The 19962-nt window shown below is 46.0% G+C and overlaps 1 protein-coding gene and 2 long non-coding RNA genes across 5 annotated transcripts in view; all 3 read left to right on the top strand.

The window, feature by feature from the left end:
* Positions 1-1257: 1257 nt before the first annotated feature.
* Positions 1258-4712, top strand: LOC138109160 (uncharacterized). Its single transcript, XR_011150319.1, has 4 exons — positions 1258-1340; positions 1868-1949; positions 3221-3295; positions 3618-4712. It is a non-coding gene; the product is annotated as an uncharacterized lncRNA (long non-coding RNA).
* Positions 4713-4801: 89 nt separating this feature from the next.
* LOC138110018 (uncharacterized) lies at positions 4802-13856 on the top strand. The gene is made up of 3 exons (XR_011150759.1): positions 4802-6093; positions 10846-11037; positions 13617-13856. It is a non-coding gene; the product is annotated as an uncharacterized lncRNA (long non-coding RNA).
* A 5801-nt stretch (positions 13857-19657) lies between these two features.
* The window catches only part of MXD4 (MAX dimerization protein 4), a 38457-nt gene continuing 38152 nt past the window's right edge, over positions 19658-19962 (top strand). Inside the window, exon 1 of one of the 3 annotated variants that reach the window (XM_069014612.1) lies at positions 19658-19809. In XM_069014612.1, coding sequence (XP_068870713.1) covers positions 19746-19809 — 64 coding nt within the window. In that variant the 5' untranslated portion in view covers positions 19658-19745. The remainder of the gene's footprint in view (positions 19810-19962) is intronic. The other 2 variants (XM_069014614.1, XM_069014613.1) reach the window with 2 other exon arrangements.

The following is a 19962-nucleotide window of genomic DNA, read 5'->3' on the forward strand; positions in this document are numbered from 1 at the left end:
ATCAGCTAATCTTGTATTTGCCTTGGAAGCAATACAAAATCCTCAAAGGAATTAATAGCCAGCAACTGCAGATCACCAGAGCAATTTATTTTTCATTCTTTTCCCCAACAGACTGGAGAGATATGTGTCTCTCCTTTTCCTGAAACCTGGTTTTGAAAAGCTCTGTGTTGCCTCATCTTGTCATAACCCCACAGAACAACAGCATTAGCAGTAATGAGCAAAGCACAGCAGCACCTCAGGACAAACTCTGGGACAAGTGGAAAGACCACCTGGGTGTAGTGTTGTAAGAAGCAGATAGCAAATGGTAACTTCTTTTAATAACTATTATGCTAGAAAGGGAAGATTCAGCACTTCAGGGTTTTCTTTAGTTTTTTGACATATACAAATGATTTCTTGTTCTAAGAAATAAGTGATACCAGAATGTATTCAATAATTCTTAAAATATGGACTTTGGAAGTTTGTTTTTCTTTCTGTCTTTCTTTCTGTGCAGCTTACCTCTGCACAGAAGCAGCACAGAAGTCTGTGGGGAGAAGAAAAATGGTGCTAGAGGCTGCCAAAAATTGTGGGAACAAGTCCGTGATGAGTGAGGTAGGTAGAAGGAAATGAATTTATGAAGCTCTTGTCCTGATTGCTCTGTGCTTGAATCCAGCTAAGAACAGGACTTCTTTCCAAAAATACAGCTGCTCGCAGCCTCTGACCCCCAAATGCTGGAGCAGAGACTCCAGAGACTCCAGAGGGGTAGTAGCTATGAGCCCTGGCACCTTGATCCCAGCACCAAACCTTGTGTTCATGGACAAATTACTTTTGACTTGATTTAACAGCAACACCTTTTGTTCTCAGTAGGACACGTTGGTGTTGAACTGTACAAAATCTGCTTTTAATATCTTGATCTCCTAATGGGAAATACTTCTCAGAGCCATGGGATGTTGTTCAGTTCCCATAGCAGAGTGCCCAGAAGTTGTTCAGCAGTGATAAGTCCAAGCAAGGCTGCTTTTCACTGCCAACCTGCTCACACACCATGGTGACTTCACCCAAATTGGAGGGTGAAAAGAAACCAACACCTACCTATGTTTTAAGACAACCCTGGTTAGAGTGTCTTGCAATGAGTTACTTAAACCAAGGTAGGCAGAGACTTTTGGAGAGGAGGATGGCACCTCAACAGAAGCCTGAGCTGTGGAGAGCAATTAGGAAAAAGGCCTTTAAATACCACAGGTGGGCAATAGCTCAACACCTGGGAGACAGAGCCAAAGGGTTGGTCTGCAGAGCAAGCAGAGGTCCCAGGTTGTGTTTCCCCACATTTAGGCTGTTGAGTCTGGTCAGGATATGGCTTGGATCTGGAGGTGAGGTCTGGACTGAGGTTTTGACTTGACTTGTTGCTATTCAGAAGAGTTCCCTGAGGCAAATGTCTTATGCTAAGTAACCTTCCTGTCAGGTTTCCAGTGCATCTTCGAGTCTGGATTGGTGTCCGTGAGGAATGTGAAGTATTTAGCAGCTCAGTCATTAGCTGCTTCCAGGAGGATGTGCTGCTGGCCTCGATCCACCAGTTCCCTGGGGATGGGCTGAGCTTTAACTTGGCAGTGTTTTAGAGAAACACTGGACACCCCCGGGGCTGCAGAAAGTGCACGTTGGAGCAGAGTCCTCCACTTCTTCATACAGAAAAACCAAAATGTGAAATTGATGCTAAAGGAGGCAGCTCTTGAAGCAAGTTTTGGGTTCTCAGGAAGCAGGAAAGCCCCTCATGTTCCTGCCCTAGCACACCCTAGGCACTACTTTCTAGTGGGATGCATTTCAACTTTTTTTTTAGGCATTAGTGCTTTTTTTACCATCTCCTCATCTCCCGCATTCTACATCTTTGCCTTCTTTCCAGCGTAACCACTGTCTCAGAGAGTTTGAGCTGCTGCTCAGCCGGGACTGCAGAAATGGCCACAGAGACCTACAGTTTGTGACAGGTAATTCTGATATATGCCACTTGGTGCTATCACACAGGGCTTTGAAAACAACATGTCCCAATGCAGCCACGTATTTTGCTGTCTGCTGCTCTGTGAAGCCTGGAACAGCTTAAGGCTTTGTATGTATCCTCCTCTGCCTGGAGCAGAGTATCCTGCTAATGCTAAAAGGCATTTTGATAATGTGTATTCAGTATTCTCCTTCCTTCAGGGGATCTCAGCAGCAGAACTGTCAGAGTCACTGGTCCACACTGAGTAGATATGGCTACAGGCTGTGCTGAGGGAGTTGCATTTTCCCACCTTTGGTTTACTGGGTGAGCTGGGGCAGCTGGTTTTCCTTTCAGGTGGTGCCTGGAGCAGAAGCAACAGACCTGGGAGTGAAAGGCCTAAGGTACCATTTGCTGTTCCCTCAGCTTGAAGAACAGTAACTCATTGCTTTAGTAAAGAACCAGTCCCAAATAACGTCCTGGCCTCATGATGGGAGAGCAGGAATCACAGTGGTGTGATGGATCTGTCACTGCCCCCAGAAATGGCCCATGTGTATCCCATCAGGGAATGGACATTGTGCAGGAAGAGAAATCTCAGAAATGCAGCTCCCCGGGAGATTAGAGAATCACCTGAGGCAGCATTTTGAAGATAGCCTGGAAGAGAAAGAATGGTGGGAACGCTGCATGGCCAAGATCCTGGGAATGGGGGAAAGGAGGGGAAAGGAGGGGCGCAAGATGATGCAATGCTCCTGCAAGGAGACCCAGAGTGAGGCTTCTGCATCCCCCTGCTTGCTGCACAACATGACTGTGAGCAGCTGTACCTCGGGGCAGGGGAGTGCCATGCTGACTCCAAGCAATGCTGTGCTCTTGGGGTGTTGCCCACTCCATGAAGTGGCTTTGGCAAGACAGCAGATCCCGTGTCCTGAATCCTAACTGTGGAGGCAGGGACTCTGCCCCCCTGAGCACGTTGCATGTGATGGGATCTAACCATCAGGGCACACATTCAGTTGTGGGTAGGTGCCAGCTGCAAGGGCAGCCCCAGGCTGGGGGTTCCCTGCTTTAGTGTAGGTCACCATGTTACCTGATTTGCCTCTTTCTGTGGTTTTGATGGTTTTGCACATATTTCCATTGTGCTGTGCTTTGCTTTTGCAGTCACGTGTTGAAAACAGTCAGGATACATAAAAACAGGAAAGATCTTTAATCTTAGGGTCATGAGAATGACACTTGACCTAGCAAAGCTACTCGTCCAGTTGCTTTGCTTCTAGTATACTTGTTTTCTTTCTTCAGTACTGACAGTGTTTCAAGCCTCTGGATTTCAGCCATGGCTCCTGATATGAAGTTTTAGGCAAGTGATGGGTCAAGGTATGTCTTGAGGGGACTATGGTAAACTAACAAATTATACCATCTCAGAAAAGCTCAGGATTGCTCTTGATCTCTTTCCATCAATTTCTTCTTTTGTCTTGAAATACAGTCAAAAGTATCTTAAGCAAACTGGTATGTTTTTGTTCATGGCACAATTTTCTTCAGCTAGTGAATATTAATTCCCCTATCAGGTGAAATAATTGAAATAATGCAAATAGATGCAAATAATAGTTGCAAATTAAATTATGCTCTAAGTACTTTACAATAAACAGATTAAAAAAAAATACGTTCATTTTAACACCTGAATTCTTCGTATAAGCAGAATCAAGAGGTGGAAGACCAGAAGGAATGTTAGAAGTTGCAATGACCCTAAATCCTGGATCATGAAATTTGAGCTCTGCCATTGGAAAACTGTTGCCTGTCGCACATGCTGTGCTTTAAAAATTATACTGATGACCCTGCAAGAACACTCAGTGGGTTGACTTCCCAAAATCACATGGTCAAGTCTGTGTTCAAACTACACCACTTCAGAGCACGGCTAAAAGGCACAGATGTCACCTATGGAAGTCCCCAGACCTGCTGAACTTTGCAGTGGTGTCTATCCTTTACAAACACTTTCACTATCATTTACAGGAGGGATCACCCTTGCACAGCTCTTGCATTTGGCATGAACAGGGAATGGCCCTGTCCCACGGAAATCCAAAAATGCCACTTGGCACCATCAGACCACATGAAGCTTTCCTAAAGCTGATTGCAGGCAAGGAGCAGAAACCCCTTGTTTCAAACTCCTGCATTATCAGAAAACTTCTAGAGTTTCTCAGGCATTCATCACAACCCCACAATCTGTCCGGCTGAGTGAGAGCGCCATGCAGCGGGATCGGGTTTTACGCGGCACCAGGTACGCTGATAACCCTCCCTAATCAGCCGCTGATCTCTGCTCGGTGAAAGCGCTGCCCGTGGTATTTCTGCTGAAGCTATTTTTAAATGACAGTGTGATATTTTGTTTTCTTTTGCTCGTTTGTCAATGGAGAACTGGCTGTGCTGTGCATCTGCTCTGACAAGAAACTTCCAGTTATTTTTCAGCCCGTTCCAGCTGGGATGGAGGCAGGGCTGGAGAAAGTGCTGGCTGCAGGCAGGGTGAGCTCTCCAGGGAGCAGTGGCCCTCTGCCTGTTGGGGTCCCCTGTGTCTGGCTGTGGGAAAAGCCTTCTAGGTTTCTTCCAACTCTGGTCCTGATGCTGCTTTAGGCTAGCTTTCATGATTAGGGTTATTTTATGTTCAGCTGAGATGCTACTTGCATGAATGTTGGGGTTTTGTTTTGTTTGGGATTTTTTTCTGTCACTTTAATTGCATTAGGTTTTCAAGGAATTATGTTTTTAGGTTCAAGTTCTGAATGGCCTCAGAGCATGAGCATCCAAAAATTGAAAATTAAAACCTGTCATGTCCAAATGGCATCACTGTGTGGACAATTCACATTTCATCTCATCAAATGGCGTTCCCAAATGGAAATGTAACAGGTTCCACCTCTGCATCCAAGCACCTGGACATCACTGCTTCACAAAGAGCTGCATGTTCCACACGCCATTTCTCTCAAAAATGCATTACAGACTGGCATTAACCACTTTCCATCCCTGTGGGTTTCTTCTGGATGAAGGAAAAATAAAACTCCTGCTGGAATTTTTCTGATTCCCAAGCCCTCCACCCTTAAGCACTGCTGGACGACAGTTATGTCACAGTTGTATACCAAGATTTTCTAACCCTGCAAATTCAGACACAAATGGCTCACAGAAGATAAAACCCTCCTGAGAAATACAGGTTGTCTATGAGTATGTGGCTATCAGAAAAAATCATGCCTAATGAAGTCCTGGAAAATTACATTCACTGGTTTTAAGTCCTCTGTTTATACCTGGACCCAAGATTTCTGTTTAATCCCAGGATTCATTCCACTGCCTTCCCTTACATATAAAATGTACAACACTGTTTCCCTACAGAGCTAATCCCACAGACTTCATCAAGATTACTGCTCAGGTAATTCCTTCCCATCTAAGAAACAGTGCTGGACCCAGTCTCAGGAGAGGAGCCAGTCCCTGGGATCAGTCTTTGAAGAAGAACTAGACCTTTACTAAAATATTCTGCCCTGATCCAGCAGATCCAGCAGCTGGGGCAAGAGGGAGAGTTCCACCATCACTTCTTAACCTGAGCTATGCCAATTCCCACCAGTTACTGAAGCTGGTTTTTACATTGCAGAGTCCAGTAGAACTGGATTGAAACCAGCATGCCTTTTTTTCCCATTGAGAATCTGACTGATGCCCTAAAATCTCTTGAATTTTCTAGTTTGTAATACAAAAGCCTCTGGGAAGACCAGATATAGCCTGATTGGTTAGATTTTAAAGATATGTTGGACCCTAATAATTTCTGCTGCCTTTACTTAAGATCCCTGAGGCAATAATAACGGAAGCTGTAAAAATATGTCCCTTATTCATCATGGCTTTACGTCAGAAGTTTACTGCTCTAATCATTAACTAGCCTGCTGCGTTATCTATGAAAATTGCTTGGTAATATTTATGAAATGTGACCTTTGTTAATTCAATGTTACAAAGTCTTGGATTCATTCTGTTTGCAAGTGGAACAGATTTCCAAATCACTCTGCAATTAGTACAGTTTGATCTAACCAGCCTATCTCTGCATGGGGTAGCCTTCTACTGAAACAGCAGGATCGCTGTCAGAAATGAAATGTGTTTTCCATACGGCTGAAAGTACGGCTGTGACACCTGCTTGCACTACATCATCTTTGGCAAAGGTAAGTGCTGAATGAATATTCACAATAAGGGAAAACAGTAACCAGACTTAGAAAGATTTTTGTTGTGAGAAATACCTCAATTAACAAACATTAAAATGTATGTGGCCAAAAATGATTGCTATGTGTAGTAGTGTAAAGAAAGGAAAACGGGACGTTAGGCTGAAATGGGCATGATTACCCATTCTGCATTGGATACAGATAAAGGAATTGCAAGAAACAACAGGAAGATTCAGGAGCCCTGTGGAGTCAAGATGCTTTGCTGAGTGGTTCTCTAATCCACTCCCAAGGCCACCATTAGGCGTGGACAGTGAGTCCTTCTCCATCTAAAAAGTCCATGTTCCTGATCCACCCAATGCTACCATGAATTGCTGATTCTCACAGTCATACAGGACCACCTGCCATGACTCAGCCTATGGGGTGTTCTGGAGGAACCTTCACCAGAGCAACAAATGTGCCGGACAAGCATCACGCAGTGAAGCCATGTGGTGTTCGTTTTCAATTCAGGATAACCAATGCTTACTCCAAGTGGGACTGCCTCATGTGACACACCACACTGGGAACAAACTGAGCATCTCCCTGTCCCTGCATTCGTCCCCTGAGCTTGTCCACTAGTGATGTACAAAATTAGGGTTTGGTCTGATGAGCCAGGTTAAGCTCTGATGAAATCTCTATGCAGACGTGTAAAATACACAGTCTGGCCCTGTGTTTTATTTTCCTCTAGTGTGACAACTGACTGTGCTTTCCTTTGCAGGAAACAAACATCCTTTTGGTTAAAGCAGGGGCTGGAGAGCCACAGAGATACCAGTCTCATGTTCTGCTCCCAGTGTGGAAACAGAAAGGGAGGCTGGGGCAGATTTGGGACAGGACAGGCAGCAGGTCCCCACCCAGGACAAGGTAGTGCTACTGCACTGCAGACACCATGGCTCTACAAGGCCAAGGGTCCTTCTCAGGAGAAAGGTGCTCAGGTCCTCACAACAGTCCTGCCCTTCAAACTGGTGTTTTAACACATCTTTTCCTATACATGAACTGGTAACCATATTAGCCTACAGGACCTGAGTAGTTTGATGTCAAAGCAGCAGCACAGGATGCAGAAAGCCCTGCCCATGCCCTGATCCAGTCAGTCCTCCAAGCCTGCAAGCTGCCTGTAAGCCTGGCCAGCAGTGCCTGATGAACCTGCCCTCTCCCTGTGCCCTTGACAGTGTGCTGGAGAACTGAAGAGCTGCTAGGGAGACAAATGTGAGTTGTTGCCTGTGAACGATTTGTGTTTTCTTGGCATCTGGCTGACAATTGTGGCACTCATTCCCAGAACTCACCAGGATCAGGGAATCCTCCTTCCTCCACATCACTCTGCTGCTTCCCAAGGAGAAACAAAAAACCCCAGACATTTGAACAAGGAAATAGCAAGTGAGAAGCTAGAGACCTGTACAAGCTGTTAGGATATGGAAATTGAGGGAAAAGGGGCTCTGTATGTACTGGTACCATGAGCTGCAGCATTGCCTGCTAGCAGCAGTGGGGTCTGACAGTGGGCTCTGCACTCACCACCAGCCCACCTACCCTGCAGGTTCAGTTCTTTGGATGTCCTTCCCATTTACCAAAAATGTTACCAAATGCATGAAAATTTGGAAAGGGTTAAATCGTGCTCCGAACCAACTGGCAAGAAGGAGAATATTTGAGACTGAACATGTGAAACCAGGGAGAAGGGGAACAAGCAGCTGCACTGATGGGATGAGCTCACCCTCTCCAGGTGTCCCAGGAACACAGACATGTGACAGCCACGGTGAAGGCAATGGGACAGGCAGTGACTGTGGCACTTGGAAATGGGGGAGCAACAGCACAGGCATAGCTGCTCTCTGGCTTCTTGCTGAGGCTCCATTGCATGCACTCATTGCAGTTGCATGTGCCCACACTGGTGGAGAATGGACGAAGTCTTGGTTATCCCACAGCTCTGAGGCAGGCACAGATCCAGGGAAAGAGGGAGGCTGGGAGAGAAGAAGTAGTCTGGCCAAAAACATGTCTAGAAATCCCCAGGGTCCCACTGGAGAGCAGTGCTAGAGCCAGGTTCCTCCCTACTGAGCTGAGCAAGTTCCTCTCTACAGCAATCAGGCAAAATATTTTCTCTTCCCAGAATCATGGATTGCTCCATCAGACAAAAGATTTTGCTCCTGCTGGGTCCTTCCTCAAAGATGGGGCTCTCTCTACCATCCACTGCTGTTCTCTTTCAGCAAAAACACGTGAGTGTGCTGTGAGCCCACCCCATATATTTGTAATGTCTATGACATCCCAGTGTGAAATCCCCATTTGGTTTCAGGTCTTCTCTTTGCCTGTTTTTTCCAACCACTTCAGCATTTTTGAGCTTCTGAAAGTTTAGGAGTTTCTACTTTTTTGCATAATTAGGAAATTGAAAGCTGTGGTTTATCTACTTGTTTCCTGTGAAACACAAAGGGCTGAGAGATTGGGGGAGTGTGTGGGTTGGGGTGGGGATTGTAGATAAGGCTCCTAGAGAGTACAGGGGTGAGTGTGCTGTATGAGGAGAGATTTTCTGTTGGGTCCACTGGCATAAAGTGAGGACTGCAGCCACATTTGTCTGTGGATGTGGACTTCTTGTCTGTGAAAATGACTTCTGGGAAGTACCCCTCCCTTCCAAGGCAATCTACTGCAGTTTGTTGTCACTGTAGTTCTCAGGCTGCAGTGCAATTGCCATGGACATCCTCCTTCCTTGCCAAGGGGCAAGTGCTGGCCAAGCACCCTTTCCTCCTCACCAACATTAGTGACATTTTTTGCTGTGTAAATTCTTTCCCACTTTGCAACATTTACCACAGAAGGGTTTTGTTCACTAGGATGTGCTTTGAACAGCTTGACAAGGAAGGGGCACAGTGTGTGAGGTACAGGCAGCACTGATGGGGAGTTTGGTGCTCCCCATCCAAGCTGTGCTTTCCCATCCAGCCTCAGCCCTGATGTGGGCTGGGACTGCTGGGCTGAGGGAGTAGCTCAGGGAGAGCAGGAGGAAGGCATGTTGTGATTCAGCAATGCTCATTTTCACAACCAGCTTTCCATCTTCCAGAACAAGGCAAAGTTCCCATATGAAAATGTTTTCAGTGAAATATGTCATAAAAAGCAATAATAGATATTGTTAGATATAAACAGTAGCTCTTTTCCTCTAGCAAAAAAAAAAAAAGGCAATTACAGCCTTTGCATGTTGTGTAGCTGTTTACTAACATGTAGCATAACTCTAAGGATCAAAAGTGGGGGAAAGAAGCTGGATTAAAGGAAATGTGTTGTTTCGGGGTTTTTTTTAACTGAAAGTGTTCTCCATAAAACTATTATGCTGAGAGGATGACTAATGTAACCAGTGTGTGTTTTGAAGCGTGTCATGAACACTTTTTATGCTTTCTGAACACACAAAGAGAAACCCCAGGAGAGAATTAATTTACAAATCTGATTAAGCATAGTGCCTAAGTGGCAAAAAGCATCATACAATAAATAGTAGACTCCACAGGTAAGCAAAGCTTTAAAAAATAAAACAAACATACTCTACAAAGAGCCCAGATGTGTGCATTTTGGATAGTTTAATGTGTTTGATTAGATGTCAAAGGTAGAGACAATGAAAACAGAGGTCACACTGAGGTGATAGTACTGACCTCTTTTTCATTAAGCCATCATACTGCCTATCTAGTGTAAAGCATGTATCTGAATTTGTGAAACAAAGGCAAGGATGTAAACAGAAGAATGAGACCTAAGATTAGGATTTTCTGCCTGATGTCAAAAAAGACTTATAGTTACCTTTTGTGTGATTGTGTCAGCCTTTGCTCATGCATAGCTATAGAGTGGCTTGTGTCAGTGTTTCAGAACTGAGCAGTACTATTGTTACCTCTCTTCAGGGACTTTCTGAGTTCACAGGAATTTGGGTGTTAATTTCAGTACCTTGTAGCTGTAGATCAGGGGCATCTGTAAACTTCAGACAGATGGCTATTAGAAGTTAAAGCTTTAAGTCTCACCAGTGCACCTCTGAATATTATACCTATCTTTTGATATAGAAGAATATACTACTCGTGATCTTCTCACCCCCTGGGATAACTGCCAATATACTTAACACTTTCAAACAACCCTCAGCATTTAATTCAAAAACAGAGAGGTGACAAAGTGACTTGGCATGAGTTAGACTTTCCCACATGAGGGAGTGAGTGGTGAAATGCCCTGTCCCAATACTGCTGTGTCAGTTGTCTGGTACAGCTCCTACCTTCCACCATCCTTGGCACATCTTAAAGACAGAAAAAAGTAAAAAGCCATCCTCGTGTTACCCTGGTCTCAGTGAACAGGAGGGTGAAAGTCCTGAACTGGATGCAAGATATCCAAGTTACCACAGATACCTCATTTCTCTAGTAATGAGATCTAGGGATTTTCTGTGTTTCTATTTCCCTCTGCATAGGGAAGGTTTACTCATGACAACTTTCTCATACCTTTGTCTGTTTTCTCTGTGTTGACTGTAAGGTCTTCACATTAAGCAAAGCTCTCTCACTGTGTGTAGATCATCTAGAGTAGTCTCCTGTAGATACCAAGAGACCAGCAACAATGAAGAAGAGAAGAGCTGCCAGTGTCCTGAGAAGGTAGAAAAAGGAGAATCCATTAAGTAATGCCCTGAAACAACTTCTCTGTGGGCTGACATAAGACACACATTCACTTACACAATGCAGACACTGTCAGTGAAGCAGGAAGTCGTGTCCCTGGTATTGAGACTCTGTGCTGTAACTGCAGGGAGTCCAACACCTTGGACGGGGCTCAGGCAGAGAATCTGTGTCACACAAAAGGAGAGGAATGGAAACAGCGTGAAACCATCGGCAACAAAGGAAGGAGAACAAAAACAGGACAGAAGGGATCAGAGACGGAGCCAAGTATGAGGCAAAAAAACAGACCTGTGGAAAGCTGGAAAGAAAACAAATAAACCAAGTAAGTTGAATTCTACATCCTGCCCTCCAGTTTCTTCCATCTTACTACTACCTTGTTACTGAAATTTTCTCCCAATGCTAAACTCAACACAAAGGATGTGGCACCTTACATGACACTTGAAGGGTAAACATCTACCTGAGGATGAATCATAGAATATCCTGAGTTAGAAGGGGCCCACAAGGATCATCCAAGTCCATCTCCTGGACCTGCACAGGACACCCCAAGAATCACACCATGGGCCTGAGAGCATTGTCCAAATGCTTGTTGAACTCTGTCAGGCTTGGTGCTGTGACCACTTCCTGGGGAGCCTGTTCCAGTGCCCAACCTCCCTCTGGGGGAAGAACCTTTGTCTAATATCCAACCTAAACCTTCCCTGACACAACTTCAGGCCATTCCCTCGGGTCCTGTCACTGTCACCACAGAGAAGGGATCAGTGTCTGACCCTCCTCTTCCCCTCACGAGGAAGTTATAACTACAACGAGGTCTCCCCTCCTCCAGGCTGAACAGATCAGGTGCCCTCAGCTGCTCTTCACACGGCTTCCCCTCAAGGGCCCTCACCATCTTTGGTGCCCTCCCTTGGGCACTCTCTTGTAGCTTTATATCCTGCTTATATTGTGGCACCTAAAAGTGGTCCCTGGACTTGAGGTGAAGACGCCCCAGTGCAGGGCAGAACAGGACAATCCCTCCCTTGCCTGGCTGGCAATGCTGTGCCTGATGCTCTCCAGGACAGAGATGTCCCTCCTGGCTGCCAGGGCACTGCTGGCTCATATGAATGTTTGCCTTTTGCATATATCACATTTTGCAGACAGAGTGCTGTATGGGTCCCATAAGGCTGGGTCATAACCACCACATGCTACAGCATCTTAGATTTTGGTCCACAAACACACAGTGCAGTTTAAGTGGCTTCTTTCTTTGCATGCAAGGTTGCTTTCAGCACGTTGTGCCTTTTGTGGAGGCCACTCCTTTTCCCCTCCATGATGTCAAAGAAGTTTTTTGGGATTGCTGAGCAAAGATCTTCCCTTTCCTGAGACTCAGTGCCTCATGCAATGCCTCAAACCCAACGCTCAGCTTGAAGGTTTAGTTGGGAATTATTACAGGGAAGCTGCACATAGGATCAGTTGGCCAGACCTATGCAACCTCCCACCTGTGATTCCTGAAGCAAGTAATCACTAGGTCGGTCCTATCCACACAGCTACAGCTGGAGTCTGACAACATTTAGATACTCATTACCATGATTGATTTCCCATTATCCAATTAATTGCAGATTTCACATTTTCACGTTTCCTGCTTTGCCATGTGTCAAAACCAGCAAATGGCCCGTCACCACAAAGTGATGGCACTGAATTTGTCTGTGTCCTGTACCTTGCATTTTTCCCCAAATTGTGGCAAAACTCCAACCAGGCACTGGCAACCGTGGCCCAGGAAGTCTCTGGGTGCTCCATCCCCTGCCTGAGGCTGGAGCCAAGCTGAAGGTGCCAAAGGCTCCCCAGGTATCCGAGCCCCGTGTGTCACTGTCCTCCCCAACAGAACATTTTGGTGATATTCAGCCTCCTTGTTGCAATTTAAATGCATTGCTTCTTCCTCTCTTGGACGCTGAAAGCCGATAATTTCCTGCTTGCAGTAGCTTTTTTTTGTTGCATAAGGAAGGGAGCTTGTTACAGTCATTCCACTTGACTCTTCACTCGATTTCCATACTTATACCAATAAAAAGAGGGAAATTGTCCTTGGTTTAGGTGGAATAAGAGACTGTAAAACAGCGTGAAATCAAGCCCATAATTTTTTATTCTAAACCATACGTTACAGACACAGTTCCTACACAGTGCTCATCTAACATTCAGTTTCATTTCTCCATAGGAGTAATTAGCTGGCAATGAGAAAAATCATTTAATTAGGCCCACAACTGATTAGAGGCTGGTGCATAGCCTATTGAAATAAAGAAGATACAAATTGATTTCAACATGTTTTGGGTCAGCCCCAATCTTCCAAAGCAAATAGAGAGATAAGACAGCATCTGCTGAGTATTCACCTGCCAAGTCTTTGTGCTGATCTCTAATTTTAGGTCCTGCAGGCAAGTGTCCAGGTTATTTACCACCTGGGCTGTTCTGATCTTCTCTCAAACGTGTGTATCGATGCACAAGCTCTCTTATCTCTACCATGACAATACTGGCCCAACTCTACCAGCAGCATGAGGCTCAGGATCAATATGGATTCCTCCATCATTCAGCTGAACAGCATTTTATTTGCCTAATTATTAATATCTATTAAATGCCTAAACTGGAAAATCTTGACTAAGCAGTCTAAAATGCGTGAGTTGGACACGCTATAGAAATGCAGAGTATTATCATTACTGTACAATATGGGATGTGCCTGCAATCTTCCCATCACAGATTCACTTGGTTCCATCACAGCTGATACAAATGATAGAATCCTATGGCTGGAAGCAGATTTGCATCAGCCACATTAGGTACTATTTTTTCCCTACTGGGAACAGAACTCAACAATTTGCATACATAATTGCTGCAGGCCTATTAATATGTTACAGATCTCTGTCCTCTGATAAAACCTGTTCTCCCATATAGGTATGCACGCACTTGGTTCCTGGAGAATGGGTTTATGGGAAGACATCACAGGCACAGATCTAATTTCCTTCTCATTTCATCAGCCGATTCACCCAGATTAAAACTCAGTACATTTTGCATGTCCAAGCACCCAGGTGAGAAATCTCCATGCTTAAATTTGTAAATCTAACTTTTTCTTTCTTGGTTCCTCCTCTGTAATGAATATTGTATAAATTAATGGCTGCTAACTACTTTGTTGGTCTCCATAGGATGCATGAACTCATTCTTCTGTATCTGGATGGATTTTCACACCAATGACAAATACAAATTAATTGGAGCTTCTTCCTATAAACTCATAAGACATGACTGACTGATACACAGGATGCAGGTACTTTGGGTAAGAAAATTTAATTTTTTACATTCAGAGGATAGATGTAATTGAGATTGTGTTACCACTGCCTGATTTTATTCATAAAGCTCACAGTTGCCTCTCTCCTTAAGTGGACATTCTGTTTGCTAAAGGTAAGCTGGTTTCAGCTCCATTTGGTAGCACATATGCACAACCTTGCTCTGTTTCTCTGTCCTGGACTGCAGCAGGGTGATAAGCATCAAGGCAGCTTAGAAGATGATCACAGAGAGGTACAATATTCTTTTACTTCTATACGATGTGTTTGTGTCAAAGTTACCCAACAAGAAGGCCTGATTCTATCAGCTAAAGGAGAAATGTTTAATTTACCAGGTCATTCAAGCAGTGACCTCAGGCAGATGCCCATGCTCCTCAAAAGCACCCTAACAAAGTGGGTCTGAGCCATGATTTCTTCAAAGCATCTTTGCACTGCACTAGTCTATATATTTTGTGGAAGCTTAATGCAATACCAGTGTACACAAGGCCCCTTGTGGAAGATTAATGCAATACAAGGCCTTTTTCCTACACCAAGGGAATGTAATAAGGCCATGACACGTCTGAGATTCAGATCTGAAATAACATAACAAATCCTTACTCTGCAGTGTATCATAATGCCAAACATGCCAGACTGGGCACTGGGATGCCCAGCCATCCTCCCAACCCTTCACCTGCCTTTGCTGAGTGGTAGTGGTCAGCTGTTTTTCCCATGTCTCATTTCTTTTTTGTCTTTTAAAATGAAAGCAGCGATACCACTGCCTTCTGTAAAGCACTTTCAGTGTGGCAGCGTCAGTGGGGATTTTTGGGATGACGCTGTTTAAAATTGCCAGGCACGGTTTAGGCAGAGCAGGATGATGGAGTAAATCAGTGTCTCAAGCTTTTCAATCTATGCTTCACTTCAATCAGTTAAGAATAATTTCATGCCTGATCACAGCAATGGCTGCAGGGCCTGGCATCAGGGCACTGCACGTCTCGCTGGTCGGGGAGTGCTGGCGGAGAGGGGCATGTGAGGTCCCTGCAGCCAAACTCTCAAAGACGCTAAGATACAAATGTTGTCTTTCATAATAACAGCAATTAACAAGAAAAGAACGTTACAAGGGACTGGCATTCAGTTTGAAGTACTTTTTCTTTTTAGATTTGGCTTTCAAGCATGTGTGTACCATAGCATTACATAAGCCTGTGCTAAATCCCAAACAAAATCAGGAAAAATTCAATTGCTTTGGGGAAGCCAGTGATTCAAACACTGCTGCAAACAACTGGTCAAGGCCAGGCAGCAAGCTGGGCATAGAGAGCCCACCAAATGCATGGAAGCCACTCAGGTCCATAGGAATCCACAGTATCCATACTATTTGTTGTTGTGGTCCTTGGACCAAGCTCTTCTCCAAGTCAATGCTGGGGTGCAGCTCAAGGGGTTTAACAGGTCAAGGACCAACCCAGAAAGCTCCTGGGGTGAGGTTGCGCAGACAGGACCCCTCAGAGGACATAGTCCCTCAACACTGCAGCAACAACTCATTAACCCCAACACCCCACATACCTTCATGTCATGTAACCACAGCTTTAAGGTCTGAAAGTCACTCTCTGATGGGCTGCCACCCATCTTCAGGCACTTTGAACTTAGAGAAACCACCCCAAACTAAAAGCAAACCACACAGAATAAAGTGATGACTAAAAGCCACATGTGCACCAGTATCAGTCCAGATACAGGGCCAAGCAGATGCAGTGACACCTGCCATTTGAGATCAGGGGTGGAGAACTGCTTTACTTGGCAGAGTAAATAGAATCAGAGTGTCTCAAAATGGGCCTGGGCACTGACAAAATAGTTACTTTTGAAACCTCCTTCTGTTAAACTTTCAGGTGTTTTGATTTCTGCATCTAGGAAACTGAGTTCATGATCTGAATCACAGGTAAGATGAGAAATTAAATGGAATTAGAGATACTGACTCAGGGAGATGAAACTTGTCAGTGCCAGCCCTGAGGGAAGATCCCCTCCTATGTGGGCAGATGAGTTAGTCTTTGCTAACTACTTAAACCTTGCAACACCCAAGAAAACAGAGGGATGGAATCCAAGGCACAATGAAGGGCTTATCTCTGGACATAGGGATATGGTGTAATATGGCATTTTAAAAAAGAAAGAAACATGCAGTAGATACAATGAGCCAAATCTGAGAAGCAGAGTAGGCCTAATTATTTCTTTAAGGCCATATGTGGGAAATAGTGAATGAAGTTGCTTGAATTATTGATCATCAGCTTCAGATCTCTGCCCTCACCACAGCTTGGGACACTCAGCAGTTCTGATGTCACTGATCTCACATGCCAAGTCATGCCACAGGATGGATTTTGGAAAAGAAAGGCACTGTAACATTTAAAATTGCAAATACTACCATTCCAATCACCAAGTGCAGGCAGCAAAGAAACTGCAAACAGTTCACGTTTTAGGGTGTGGCTGCTGATGGCTCTCCCTTCTGCTTCTAAATATAAACTTTTTCAAACTTCACCATGAAGTGACAGCTACCCCTTATCACTGAAGGCCAGCTGTTTCTTTAGCACTCAGCTGTTCCTGCTGCTTGCTCACAGAAATGGAAGAAAGCTATTTAGGGACGCAAATCTGCAAAGCCTTCGAGCACACATCTATCTTAGAGCCCCTCCTTCAGTTCTTAAAGCAGTTTGGTTGATCTTTTTTCACACCTGTTCTACACCTCTGCACCCATGCTGACACCACCAAAACTAGCCCTGGTTCCCTGGCACAAATAAAACCAGATCCAGAACGATTCCTTCTAGGTATTTTAAAAGCTTTTATGATGCCTCCTGAGAAGGACTCGTTTGAGTTCACCCCTAGGAGAAATAATACTGATAAAACTTCTCAGCGCTCTCTAGCATGCTGTTGCACAGTGTTGCTCCTTCAATGCAACTACAGGTAAAGTGTGTCAGTGGTTGTTAGGTACGAGCCAGCCCTGTCCTTCCCAAATGTGTGTGGATTTACCCCGGATTTCATCAGCAGGGGGTCTGTGAGTATGTGGGGTTCCATATATGCTTACAGTTCCAGCAAACTAACACAATTTATGACTCCTGAGGCCGAGAGCCACCACAATCAGAGATCAGCTGCCTTTTGTGACCACACTGGCTCTTACTTTGCACTGCACTTACTCTTGCACATAGTCCAGCTGGCTCCAGTGGTTCCTCACTACCCAAAGCAGCCCTTCCATGCAGGGAAGTATAGAGGCACAAGGCCCTGGAAAGTGCCAATATCAATGTGAAATTGTCCTCCATCACCTCAAAACAACCGTCTTCAAAATACTTCTGTCCACATTTGAAAGCAGAGAGAGCAATGGTTTTTACCTTTGGGAGTGGTTAGAGGTGCTGAGCTTGGGCCCCAGGGAGTGCAGGGGTGGCTGAGGGTGGCTTTGGCTCAGCAGTCAGATCAGTCCAAGCTCCAAGGATTGTCTGGTGAAGGCAGTCATCGGCAGGGTGCTCAGCTCAGGCTGTGTACTCTCCTGAAGCACTGTGCAGTGTTTGTTCATACCCCTGTGTTTCCAGAGTTTTTTCCAGGTAAAGTTGTGTGCTCACAGTGTGGTGGGGCAGAGCTTTCAGCATTCAGAGCCTCAGTAAATCCATGGGTGTGAATCCTGGGCTTTCACACAAACATTTACATACCTAGCACATTCATCTTCCTTTCTGGATGTATGACTGATTTCCACAGCACGTGTACAAAACAGTTGAAGATACCTTTAGACCTGTATACAAATAAATATAGGTGTTCCGAAGATCTGAGGTACTGCTGTGGATGCAGTAGAGAACGATGCCTTATCTGTGCATCTTTGCATCTTCCCCAAGTGCCCTACGCATGTGGTCAGGCAAAGGGAACTTTTCTTTCCTGTGTGGACAAAGCAGACCTGTGCATATAGTTTCATGTTGTTTCACAACAGAAGGCAATGTCAAATAGTGTCTAAACCTACTTCCAGTTAACAGCAAAACTGCCATAAGTTTCACTGGTTTTACAGTAAAAACTGTGCTGTCTCACCCACATGCAGCAGGATTTCAACAGTTCAAGCAGCAAGTGGAAAATGTTACAGCAATTTTTTTTTTTACCTTTGCAATCTATGCACCAAATTCCCTTCCGCCTTGTAATTCATAGAGTCAGACTTTTTCCAAACAAATACAAAATTCTCTTAAATTACAATCACAATGCTGCTTTCTTGACTGCCTTGTATTTTCTCTTATCCCTGGTGCCTGGACCAAATGGCAGTAAAATGTGATCTGTGTTTCAGCCATTTTCAAGAGCCACATTACACTTGTGCATCTGGGGCAACAAGATACAGACTAATATAAGACCAGGTGTAATGTATATGTGGCTTTACCACAATGCTGTAAAAACAGTAAAGCATAATCCTTGTTTTAATCTGAATTGCTATTATCCTCTTAAAAGGAAACTCAGGCTGACATCTTTTGCCAAGGAATAAACACACAGGACAACATTCTGCATCCATCCTGTATGCTGGATAGCTCTTACCTAAACAGCTCTATTAAAACCAATGGGACCAATTGTGTGCCCAAGTGCAATCCTGCAGAAGGACTGATTACAGGCTTCAGCACTTTTGGCCTGAAGATGTACCAATGTGTGATCCCAGCACAGCTTAAAATATGCCTATTTTAAAACTACGCTTGCTCGTGTTAAAACCAACCAGTTTTAGGCAACAGCTGTGCAGCAGCTATCTGAGATAAGGATGCAGAGCTAGCAGCACAAATAGGATGGTGTGGACAGGAAAGGTGCTGAGCTCTTCCTGCTCAGCCTGTGCGCCGGGAGCCAGGCTATTCTGGTACCCGGCTTCTGTGTATCCAGATGATGAAAGGCAGCTGAATATGCTGGCAAGGGCTGGAAGGCTGGCAGGCACTCTGGCTGCATTTCTGACAGCTTTCCACTGTTTCTCTTTTTCAGCAGGTTAGGCCATTGTGTAGAGTTTAGTAATTCCCTTACATCCCTGTGCGTGTTTTTACAGGGCTGCCGTCTTCTTCTCTCGCCTGAGCACCGCAAGGGGTCACGAATACACGTGCCAGGCACACTTTCACAGCCCCTCCGGCATCCCGTTAGTTTCGTCTTTTTCGCTCCCATTCATTCCTTGCCATACTTTCCCTTACGGGCTGCTCCGCCGTCCCTTGTTCCCGTCTCCCCTCACGTTCCCCCCGGGCCCGGCCGCCGCGTCCCACCCGGCGCGTGCGAGGGGCAGAACCGCCGGAAGCCCCGCCCCTCCGCCTGCCTCTTCCTCACGGCAACGCCACGCCCCCTGCCGCCCATTGGCTGCTCGCGCCTCGCTCCCCGCCTCCCGCCGCGCGGCACGCGCCTCCAGCCCCATTGGTCCCTTCCCCACCCTCATTTGCATGCCTCCCCGCGCACCAATGGGCGGCCGCCGCCTACTTAACATGCAAGGAAGTGGCCAATGAGCGGGCGCGGGGGCCGGGCCACCACGTGCTGTTGCTAAGCTTCGGCTTCTAAATTGTTACTACACGGGCAGCCAATGGGCGCGGGCGGCGGGGATCTGTCAACATCCCCTGCCCCGAGGGGGGGACTCTGGCCGCCGATTGGCCCGGCCGCCCCTCCGCGTCCCGCCCCGCGCCTGTTCGCGGCTCGCGATTGGCTGCGCGGGCTGCCCGTCCGCTGTGTGTCAAATGTAGGTTGAGCGAGGTGCCTTAAAACCGGGGGCTCGGGAGTCCCCGCGCGTGAACTCGGCGCGGGGGGCTCGGAACGGGCAGCCATGGAATTGAACTCCCTGTTAATCCTCCTGGAAGCGGCCGAGTACTTGGAACGAAGAGACCGAGGTACAGGGCGCAGGCGGGCAGTCGGTCAGGCACCCGCAGGCGCTCCCAGCCGCTCTCGGCCTTTGTTGTGCGGCGGCCGGGCCGGGGCAGCGGCCCCGAGCCCGCACCTGCCCTGGGGGGACCCGGGCTGCGCCAGCGGCAGCGCGCTGGGGG

This window comes from Aphelocoma coerulescens, chromosome 4 (genome assembly GCF_041296385.1).
Source record: "Aphelocoma coerulescens isolate FSJ_1873_10779 chromosome 4, UR_Acoe_1.0, whole genome shotgun sequence".
NCBI classification, from domain to species: domain Eukaryota; kingdom Metazoa; phylum Chordata; class Aves; order Passeriformes; family Corvidae; genus Aphelocoma; species Aphelocoma coerulescens.